We start from the raw sequence: 11,169 nt of genomic DNA, 5'->3' as shown, positions 1-11,169 counted from the left end.
ATAGAAATAGAAGTGCACGGGATATGTTATGGATAAAGCATTTAGCTTATGAGCAGGCAAGCCAAGCACATCTGAACATATTTCAGAGTATACTTTAACTCAGATGATACGAAATCATAAAACTGCATTTCTTGGGGCACCTGGGTGTCTCAGTCGGTTAAGCATCCGACTCTTGATTTCAGCTCAGGTCATGATCTTAAGGTCGTGAGATGGATTGCCACATCGGGCTCTGGGCTGGGTGTGGAGCCTGCTTGGGATTCTCTCTCTCTCCCCCCGCTTCAACAAAATTACATCTCTTTGTGGAAAAAAAAAAAAGATGAACAAGGAAGGAAGACAATTCCTAAGGTCATTGATAAACATAAAATGTAAGTCAAGAGGTCAAAGAAACTGATACTTTTTAGCTAGAAAATTTAAGTTTGAAGAATGGTATATCAAATGTCACTTCATTTGGACAAGATTCATAAAACTGTTTCGGAGAGGGTTTGTTTCCTTGCAAAAGATGTTCAAAGAAGAGATAGAACTTCTAGTGATATTTAAAAGTTTCCATGTGAGGCTACAATTAAATTGAAAAGAAATTCATGAGTTTCTACAAATAATTCCATGAGACAAGATGCTGAATATACCTGTACTGCCACTGAACTTCACTGTAATTTGGTTTGAAAATTTTAAATGCTTTTGAGTAGACAATTTCAACCATAAAAAGCTGACATGTTGCCATGGTAGCATTTCCTTCCCAGCTGAAGAAGCTAAAGAGAAGAAAGGATATAGGTCAGGTCAGAAAGTGTTTACACAGAAAAACAACTGCATATTAAAATTAAATGCTTTTGTAAATGTCATATGCCAAAGGAGAACAGTGAATCCTAGTGTCAGGCTACTAAAGACAGACTGATTCATCTTTGGCAAGATGTTGCAAACTGTGCTATGAGACATTGGGCATTTAAGGTCGAGAATACTCTCTTCCTTGCATATTGGCAGTTCAATTAAAAAAAATGGTGGCCATGATAAAACTTTTTGCTACTGGTTTCAACTGTGTTCCTTGAAATAGAGATATATCCAATTGAAGAATTCTCCAGGAAAGCAACTCATCTTACAATGAATTACTCCTGGGCAAGAAGGATCAACTCTATGATCAATAATTATCTGTTGGTTATTCATTCTGTACCCTGATTCATGGCCAAAATTTCTGAAATGCAACTGAAGCAAGATATAACTAAAGGGAAGGAGGGAATAAGGGTGAAAGACACAGGAAGAAATAGCAAAGTTAGTCAATAATCTAGAGTCGAGAAAAATGAAAAATGAATAACGAAAGTGAGAAGGAAGGAAGGAGGGAAGGAAGGAAGAAAGGAAGGAAGGAAGGAAGGAAGGAAGGAGAAAAAAACACGGGGGAAGTATTAAAGTCTCCCTGATAAAAGGATGAATTTAGCATTTGCAAGAGAGTGGTTGAAATGGAAATTTGTAGATTGCCTTCACAGTATACATCAGTTTCCACAGCATAATGAAGCGGGAGAAATAGGTTCTTGTCTCAGAGTCAAAAAATTAATCTTGTGGACAACAGAGAGTAAGTAAAGTGATAGAAGTTTATTAGGTGAAGATACAGAAAAAGCTCTCAAGAGTGACAGGAGTCCCCACAGGGTTGCCAATGAGGGCCTTTAGGGTTGGTCTTTTATAGAAAGCTAACCTTTTAACATCTCTATCGATATCGCCATTGAGCAAGGACTAGTGATAACACCTTCAATGACTTACTTCCTTTTTACGGTCTGGTTATTCTTTGTTGGTCACAGGTGATTATCGTAAAAAAAGACACCCCCCCTCCCCCATGCCTAGGGCAGGGTAGTCTTAGGGCAGGGTGGTCCTAGGGCGGGGTGGTCCGGTCTGTTCCCTTACCTCTGGTTTTCCCACACCTCCACATTTTTGGGATTTCTGTGGGTCTGATCAGAGAGCCCCCTATCTATCTCTCCCTACCTAGCCCCACCTGTCCCTTACTCAAAACGACAAACATGACTTTTCTCATAGGGGCATTCACACTTTGCAGTTCTACTGAATTTGGTTTGGATAAGGTTAACTTGGGTGCCCAGTTCTAAGCGTAGTGTCTGATTGGCTTAAACTAAAAATATATCCCATTCTCCACTGAACTAAGTAATTAATTCCGGGATGGGCAGATGATCCAGTCTGAGCCAGTACTTACACATTCTTTGAAGTTTCTAAAAAAGAAAAGCTCTTTCAACCGTCTCCTGGAGTGGCAGTATGAAGACCTGAGGTCTCTCGGCAGCCATCTTGGGACCACTAGGACCACTAGGATAAGCTTAAAGCTAGCAAAAGCCATCCGTGGAAGCTGGGGGTAGAGCTACCGCAGGAAAAGATGAACCGAGACATGGATTGAGTGACATTTCGACCTTTAACCAAGGCACACCCGAAGACAGGACCATCCAGGGACGGCTCGATTGCCGGGGCAGTTACATTCTTGATTTTGTCTAAGTCAGTTTGAATGGGATTTTCCATTTTTTTTGCTTTTGGGACAGAATTCCGATGAAATGTCCTGTAATTCCCAAGTATTTCCTCTCCTTCGAGCCAAATGGAGATAACTGAAGTAACTGAAGCACAAAATGGTTGTTGTATCCTTGGGTTCAGAATCCATGGACATCCTTAGAACATGCATTTGTGACCTCCCGTGTGCAAGGCACTAGAGAGGACATAACAATGAACAAGACAAAGTCTGTGACATGCAGAGCATAAAAATGAGCAGGGGGCTAGAATAGATACCATATCCTTAGCAATGAGGTAGAAATTTTATTTTTACCACTTACAAAAGAGAAAATTGAGATACTGAATTTAAGTAATTGCCTCAGGATGTATATTAAAATTGCAGTGGGTGGCTGATGTCAGTCTTCTGTGACCATCTCAAGTGACCTCAAGGAAATACCGAGAAAACAAGAAGAACTGGAAAACCAGTTAAGCAGAGGCATGCAGGCAGTATTTTTGAACAATCAGAAATAATAGAAACATAATGTATAAATATAGCCTAAAGGTCTTTCTCCTGTCTATGTGGACATCAGTAAATCTTAATTTTTACAGCCAAACACATTACACCTTGTAACACACAAATATTTGGACAACTGCTTACAAGCATGTATACCCCCTTTCCCTTTTTGTATATATAATCCCCTGTTGCTAACAAGCTTCCAAGCAGTTCTTCACAGCAATCTGAAAGACTGTCTTCTGGGCTCTAGTGTTCAGTATGAAGACGAATAAAGCATTTGCTAACCTGCTTTGAGGTTGGCCTTCTTTCAATCTACAAAGAGGTGACAGAACTCGTGAGGGATAGAGCTGTGAACCAAGGCACTTTGATGTATACAGATTGCCAGCCAATAAATAGTAGTAAATATTATGTGCTGTCTATATTAAATTCATACATCCACATATTCCATCCGTTTATTGATATATCTATTAGTAATAAAAACAGCATAACTGTTGTTAGAAAACGAGTTTGATTGGTTTTTGTCTCTGGTTCCTAAAAGGAAAATTAAATCCTTGGGATTTCCTCTGTGATAGGAATTCTTTGTTATTCGTCGTGGATCCTGATAGTTATACTAATGAGGTGCCTCACAGAGGGCCTCTAGTTAATTTATGCTAACAAGAAGATTTAGGATAGGGTAAGCTACTCAAGAAAGACCAATCCTGTGATTGAAGGGCTGGAGCGTTGAGCCACTGGGTATCAGCCAAAGTCCTTGACCTCCAGGAATGGGAGGGAGGAGGCAGTTTGAGTTCAGCCAGGTGGCTGATGATTTAATCAATCATGCCTATGTTCTGAAACTGCAATAAAAATTCTAGGCACCAGAAGTTCTGTGGAGTGTCTATTTTGTGAATATAGTGTTGTGTTCAAGGGGTGATTGCACCGGGATTCCACAAGGCGAGGATACAGCTGTCTGTTCCTTCCGAGACCTTACCCTTTGTGCCTCTCCATGACTTGTGTCTTTCATAATAAACCCTAATTGTAAGTACAGTACTTTTGTGAGTTCTGTGAGTCATTATAGCAAATTACTAAACCTGAGGGGGTCATGGGAACTTCCAAATGTGTAGTCATTCAGTCAGAAGTGTGGGAGGCCCCTGATGATCCTTTAAGTGTGGCTGGCATTTGAGGTAAGATCAATCTTTGGAGGGACCATGCCCTTTAACTTGTGGGGTCTTTACTAACTTTAGGTGGCTAGGGACACAATTGAATTACAGTACCCCCACTTAGTTTTAGACCAATTAGGTTGAAATGGAATAATAACATGACACCATAATGAAACTTCAGGGTCTTTACAAATACTCAGAAAATAGTGTACCTGAAACAGAAGTTCAATACATTAGTATTTAATGAAAAAAAATGTTCCCCTAATCTTTTCTTCAACAAGGCATAGCTAGAGTTCCAGAAGACCTTTAGGGAATGCTTGGAAACTTTGAGAGATAATTTGATGAAAGACTTGTGAAGAGGGCTCTATTTCAACAGCTTCTGAGTTGGAGCGACTGATGTTCACGGTTCATGGTTGGAGGAAGAGAAACAAACATGAGAATGACAGTGTCACATGAAGGCAGCTAAACATGAATTCCCTTCTGCACCTCATTCTGTAACAGGGACAGAGTGCTTTCAAGGTATTTTGCTTGCTGTCAAAGTCAGGGGAGGTAAGTGGGGCGGGAAAGGAGCTAGTGAGGCTCAAGTGATTATGTGACTCCAGTCTATGAGGAGTAGATCCAGAGCTTAGTTTCAGGTGATTTAATTCCTAACTCCGTGTTTTTTTCTGCCATAACATACTGGTCTAGGAATTAAGATGGAATTGTGCTCAAGTTGTAAACAAGGAACATGTATTTACATGTTCATTATTTATGATCATTTATTTTATAGTTACTGAAAGAGTACTTGCTCACTTCTCCAATCCATAATACCCCGCACATGATCTTATTCCCCATGAGAGAGAGACTTTACCAGAAAATCACTAGCACTGCCAGAAAGTACTGAGTGCTGATCTGATGTCAGAGCTCATGATTTGATAGTGTTCGGTGCTATTATAATACTTCCTCCTGCAAACTTCGATTACACCGAAGCCAGCATAGACTTGGGTACTGAGATTAAGGGAGAGAGAAGACTGGTTGTAAAGAAGTTACCAAAGAATCATGAATCTAAATAGATTGAAAAAGGCAGTGAAGACAGGAGGTGTCTGTGATTAGTGGGGACAAGGAGGGATCAAGAGACTGGAGGAATAGAAAAGTAGAAGTACTGATTTTATGGGACACATGGGCAGAGTGGCAAGAAATGTGGGGCAGATGCCAAGATATTTTTCTAGTCACACCTTAAGTCTTCTGAGGTCAGAGGGCCAGGAGGCCCAACCACCCTAGTTGGTTGCATTCAGGAGAAAAAATTTATAACTCAAAGTTACAACACTGATAGGCCCAAAAGTAGACACTAAAACTCAGTTTATTTTCGGTATCTTTCAGACTTGAAAAGCAAACTGCTTAATTCTACTACTGTTTTTTCACAATTAATTGTGAAGTTATTGGTAGTGTTAGATTTTCATGTAACATTATTCTGGAGCTTTTAAAACAGTGGCCGCCTGAGGCATTCCTGAAATCAGGCACAGAACAATTTATTTCATTCTACCTGTTGCGGCGGGAGATGAGGAAGTCAGTCCAGTGACTTATCAATGACACATGAAAACACTCTTTTCTCTCAAAGTCAACCCTGTCACCCCAGCTCCATGGATCTCGGCCAGTGGCATACCATGTACATTCCTCAGAGCAATTAGGATGCCAGTAGAATATTTTCTTCAGAGTAATTATGAAGCCAGTATCATTTACGTTATAAATACAAAAATAATGTTCATTTACAATGTGTTACATAGTTTTAAAGACTCTACAAATGTTGAATTATTTAATCCTAACACATGAGTACCACTTTTTTGTAGGTTTATTTTTTCATTATATGCATTCCAATAAGGAAACTGAGCTACAGAAAGGAGAAATAACTTGCTCAAGGTTTTAGCTAGTACCTGTCATGATTTGAGCCTAGACCATCTAATTCCAAAACCGTGCATTAACCACTCCACTTCTATCTCTCTGTGGTCCTTAAAGACATTACATTTCTACCAATTAGAGTTGGAGGAGGCACCCAAGGTAATAAGAACAGAATGAACAAAGACATGGAGAGGAGCAGAAGAACTTATTTGAAAAATACAGTATGCTCAGGCTGATTTAGTGACTTATTTGAGAGTGGTATAAAATAAGACTGGCAATTAAAATAGTTGTATGATAGTAATGACCTCAGCTGCCAGAATAAACATACAGAGCAAGTATTTTGGATGAAGGTAATACATTTCTGTGTATTGACAGCATCCTTCCGGAATCTCAGATGGCTTCAAGCCCTTTGCTAAAATAGAATTCTCCTTTCCAGGGAGTGGGCTGAGGTTCACCAAGACCAATCTAGGTTCAGTGTTTCAATAAATGGCCTCACAGGACTCAGTGTAATTTTACCCACAGCGATGCTTTGTTACGGTGGGAAGGATACAAAGCAAAATTATCAAAGGGAAAAGGAGCATGGGACGTAAGTACGGAGGAAATCAGGCACCAAATTTCCAGAGTCTCCTATCTGAGGAGTCACAAAGGGCACACCTAATTTCTCCAGTATTGGGTTGTGACAACACATATGAAGTTTTTTGCTTTTTGTTGTTGTTGTTGTTTTTTGTTTTGTTTTGTTTTTTACCAGGGAAGCTCATCAAATGCTCAGCATCCAAGGTTTAAACTGGGGACTGGTCACATAGGCACATTCTGCCTAACATGTATCTACATTCTAGAATCCCAGAAGGAAAGCAGGTGTTCAGCATAAACGGCATTATTTGCACAAACAATGAGCCACTCTTATCATTTAAAGAAAGCTTTATATCAGTGTACGAAACTTTATCAGCCGAGTCCCCAGGTGCAAGGCGAGGGCAACCTTGTAAGCAGGATTTTCTAAGGACAGGCGGTCTCGGGCTTGTTAATGCTAACCCTTTTCTGCACAGGTCTCCAGAAAAATGTTCTTTATAAGTAAAAAATATTGCCTTTTATTCTAAGTCTGAGATCCCAAGTGAGAGAGGCATCGTAATTTTTAAATAAATTCATTTATTTGATGTATGCTTGTGAAATGATGGAGACACTAAATCACAAAGCTGGCCTACATGTAGACTAAGGCCTCAGGCAGAGAACAAATATCTGTAAAACCTCACATTTAAAAGTATAATGCAAGACATTCTTGCAAGTCTTGCAAAAGAGGGTGGCTCAAGTGAATTGGGGAAACATTAGCCTATCCCCATCTTAAATGTTTATGGAGTGGTGGTAGTAGTACAGGGCTTAATGAGACCTGGATGTTCTTTTTCATCCTTTGGGCAACACATGAATCTCCCTGTAGCGGCCTGGGGAAAGGGAGGGACCACCCAGCAATGGTTGTGATACTGGGGCTCATGGATTTAATTTAGACAAAACAAAGATAGGTAATGTTTCTGAAAGCCTGAATTTTTCTGATGGCAAATCTACATCTGGTAGACTGAACGAAATATCAGAGATATTATAGAAAAAGAATTGGCTTTGAAATAGACTAAAACCAAAAGATGGAAAAATGATGCTGGTAATATTTTTAATGAATATGGATGAATATATGATACGGTAAATTTATAATATAAATGTATAATAAATTGGTATGATGGGATTCAAGGTTATCTGTTTCTTGTGTTTAGTAAGACTTACTAATTAAATGCAGTTTCAGGCATCTCACAGTAATCCAAGCAGACTGGATTTAAAAGAAAAGTTCTACATCTGAAAAAGCCAAACACCAATAGACATACAAATAAACACTAAAAATCAGAATCTCCACATCATACAGACTTAAAAAATAACCTTCCCAATGCTGTGACTGTTTTGTTCATAATTCACTCTGAAGTTGTTGGTAATGTGCCAAACTTTGTTGTAGAATCATTCTAGACCTTTCAAAACATGTTGTATTTTTTAATACAGAAGAAATTCTTATAATGTCAATTGGTTTAAATTTGCAGTCTGTGTCATGCTACATTTTTCATTTACTAGTATTTAGAAACACTAGATAGTGGTATACTTTATACAATATGAAAACTCTTGATTTTGTGGTTAAATCCGATTTTGTTGTTTACATATTTCTGATATTTCCTACTTTTTGTAATCTTAACAGTTATAGCAATTACACTACAAAATGAAAAAAAAATCATTTCCTCCTGAGTGAAGTAAAATAACTGAATAAAATAGTAAACAACTTACATTGGAATATCAGTTGTTAAATCTGATTTGCCCGCATTTTTATGTGTCTAGACCTTAGAAAATTAATCATAAAATGACTGATTTTTTTCATGCAATATCTTCTTTCCAATTCTACCACATAGGATAATTTAAATGCTATTTACAAACATATTAAACAAATTTTGGATTTTCTTAAAATACTGTAGAGATTCTTACAGACATGCTGTTGTCCAGTATCTCTCATACTCTTTCCCTGATATAAAATAGCTGTTGTTATTGTAATGAACGGTTACAACTGTTAACGAACGGAATTCAGCAATTCTGTATATTTCATTCCATAAGTCTTTTCAGACATTCAGGAGAATGTCTACTGTACTTGAATACAATGGGTAATAAGTTTTAATATTTAAAAAAATGATTATACATTTTGTTGTCATATTACAAGGCTCTCATACAAAAATACTTCCTTTTACTGTTCCAAATATGCTGAATACTAGCAAATGCTTAATCTCTATATTTTAATTTGTCAAGGAATAGCTTCTGCTCTCCCAGGTTTTATCGTTTGTATAGGGTTAAAATTCATTATTACTCAATAAATATTTATAGCTTTACTGGAATTATGCCATTATTCTCTTTCATCTAATGGGTGACTTCAAAAATAAAAAGGGATACAGAAGATAAATAATTAACAGAGGCTAAACAATGATAAATAACAGGTGGTGTAAAATAAGTTTTTAAAAATTTATTTTTATTTTTATTTTTTTTCAGCCTTATATCATGACCAAGAAAAGATTAGATTTTTGTGTTTTCCTTTTGCCAGGGACTCATATGCTGAAGAACTACTCCTCTAAGATCAGAAAAAGGAAACAAAGGTATAAAAATATTACACAGATGTTGGAAACGTTAAACAAACACTTAGGGCTGCCTGACAGTATTTCTGTTGCAATATTCTATTAAATGTGTTTCAATGAAATCCTTTAGAGAAGTTTTTGCTCTGCCAACATCTCTTATGAAGGTTCCTGGAGAAATGAGATGTGGGTGGCAGTGACTAACTGAACTAGCAGCTACTGTTTACCAAACAAGTTTGGACAGATTATACTTATGATGGCCAAATGAAATCAAAACCATTGAATACAGTCAGAGTGAGACAATCTAAGAGGGCAAATGAGTTTTATCTGATAGCATACTGAATAATCTGACTTTTTAAATTTCATTGGCATTTGGTGGCCACCTAGTCAAGTGCTGAGTGAGGCTTTGGAGTTGCAAAGAGGGCTCAGTGACAGATAGTGACTATGCTTATCCTGGCGAGCACTGAGTAATGTACAGAAGTATTGAATCACTATATTGTACACCTGAAACTAATATAACAATGTATGTTAATTATATTGGAATTAAAATGAAAAAAATTAAAAAATTTAAAAAATGAAGTATAAAATATTCCCCAAATAATCGTTCTTAAAGAAATGAAGGTATGTGTATTTACAGGCTGCTTTAGAGAAAATGGTTATTCTATTTTCTTTTGCACCAACTTTTAAAAAGTTCATAGGTCTCTGAAATCTGCAGTGTACTGAACAGATGGATGAAAAGATATATGATTGAATTAGTAAATTACAGTGAGCCTTCTATAGCAGTGAGAGCAATACAGGATCTTCAGTTAATTTATCCTTTCTTCCTTTCCTCAAGGTCAAGGCAGTCTTTTTGCTATAAGGAACAATGATATGATTGCCTCACATTTATATAGCACTTTTTATTTGTCAAAGGATTTTTTTTTCTGTTCTCAGAAAATCATTTTTTAGGAAAATAGAACAGGTAGGTTATTTTATCTCCTTCAGAGAATTGTATATGTATGCACTGAACAAAATTTAAGGAAAAAGAGAGAAGAAAATGAGAAGCAAATTGAGTATGGGAATTCAGTGATCATTTAAGACATTTTCATTACAGTTCAAAATTCATTGTGATTTTAATATTTTATTACTGCCACTGAAGGATACCCAAATCTCTAAAATTTTAAGTTTATTATCCACTTTTAAGCATTAATCAGAAGACAGAAATAAATGATTAATTCAGTACAGAGGTCAGTGTCATGATTTTCAATCTTTCTTTTAAATCTCCCACAAATCAGTGTTGTTTTCTTAAAATTTGCAAATGTAAGGTACATCTTATAATTGCCTACTTAATTAGTGTTTTCTGAACATCATGTAGGTATTTTTTCTACAAAAGAAACTCAAAACATGGCGATACTTCATCACATTTTGAATTCAGTATATATGATGATATCCTCTGAATTCAGAAAATAACTCAAGGTAAAGTTCTGAACTGCAGAATTTGATATTTTGAAAAACAAAATTAATAAGAATTTCATGGAGTGATTTATTATAATACTCAATAATTCTATGATACATATAACCAATGACTTGAATAAGTCCTAAATTTAACTAATGTAATTCAAAGCTTTTTTTGGTGGGGGGGAGTAAAAGAACATGATGTGATTATTTTGAGAATTAGCCGGTTTCTTCTGGGCAAATTAAAATCCAAAGATCACACCCCTGCATATATTCTGTTATTGACATGTCTGAAGAAAGAAACAGTTAAGAAGATTTGCAAAACCTGGAAGAAAAGGGAATGATAAGAGATCAAAATGTAATCAATAAGAATGATTTGCAAATAAGAAGTGTGCAAAGTGAGTCTTCTAGAGCAACCCAGCTGTCAACAAGCTCATTTATGGAGGGACTAACTAATAGACGGTTCAATTTTAATTACATGGGCTATCATTGGGCTAGATGTCTTGAACTGCTGATCTGGTTTTTGTTTATCATCTCTCTGTGTCATCAGTCCTACAAAACTGCTTCTTTTTGTGATAGAATCATTAAAGGTGGTGTGCAACGGGCAGATGAT

At 36.9% G+C, this 11,169-nt stretch overlaps 1 protein-coding gene across 8 annotated transcripts in view; it reads right to left on the bottom strand.

Annotated features, from left to right (window-relative positions):
* Window positions 1–666: 666 nt before the first annotated feature.
* The window catches only part of TSPAN19 (tetraspanin 19), a 34,032-nt gene continuing 23,529 nt past the window's right edge, over window positions 667–11,169 (bottom strand). For 5 of the 8 annotated variants that reach the window (XM_027595269.2, XM_027595271.2, XM_027595272.2 and 2 more), the window contains one exon: window positions 1,712–2,680. In XM_027595269.2, the coding sequence (XP_027451070.2) occupies window positions 2,477–2,680 (204 nt within the window). In that variant the 3' untranslated portion in view covers window positions 1,712–2,476. Of the gene's footprint in view, window positions 747–1,711; window positions 2,681–4,373; window positions 4,507–8,553; window positions 10,882–11,169 lie in introns of those variants that run through there. The other 3 variants (XR_003520103.2, XM_027595275.1, XM_027595274.2) reach the window with 3 other exon arrangements.

This window comes from Zalophus californianus, chromosome 9 (assembly GCF_009762305.2).
Source record: "Zalophus californianus isolate mZalCal1 chromosome 9, mZalCal1.pri.v2, whole genome shotgun sequence".
Lineage (NCBI taxonomy): Eukaryota > Metazoa > Chordata > Mammalia > Carnivora > Otariidae > Zalophus > Zalophus californianus.
This window is presented reverse-complemented; position numbering and strand designations above follow the sequence as displayed.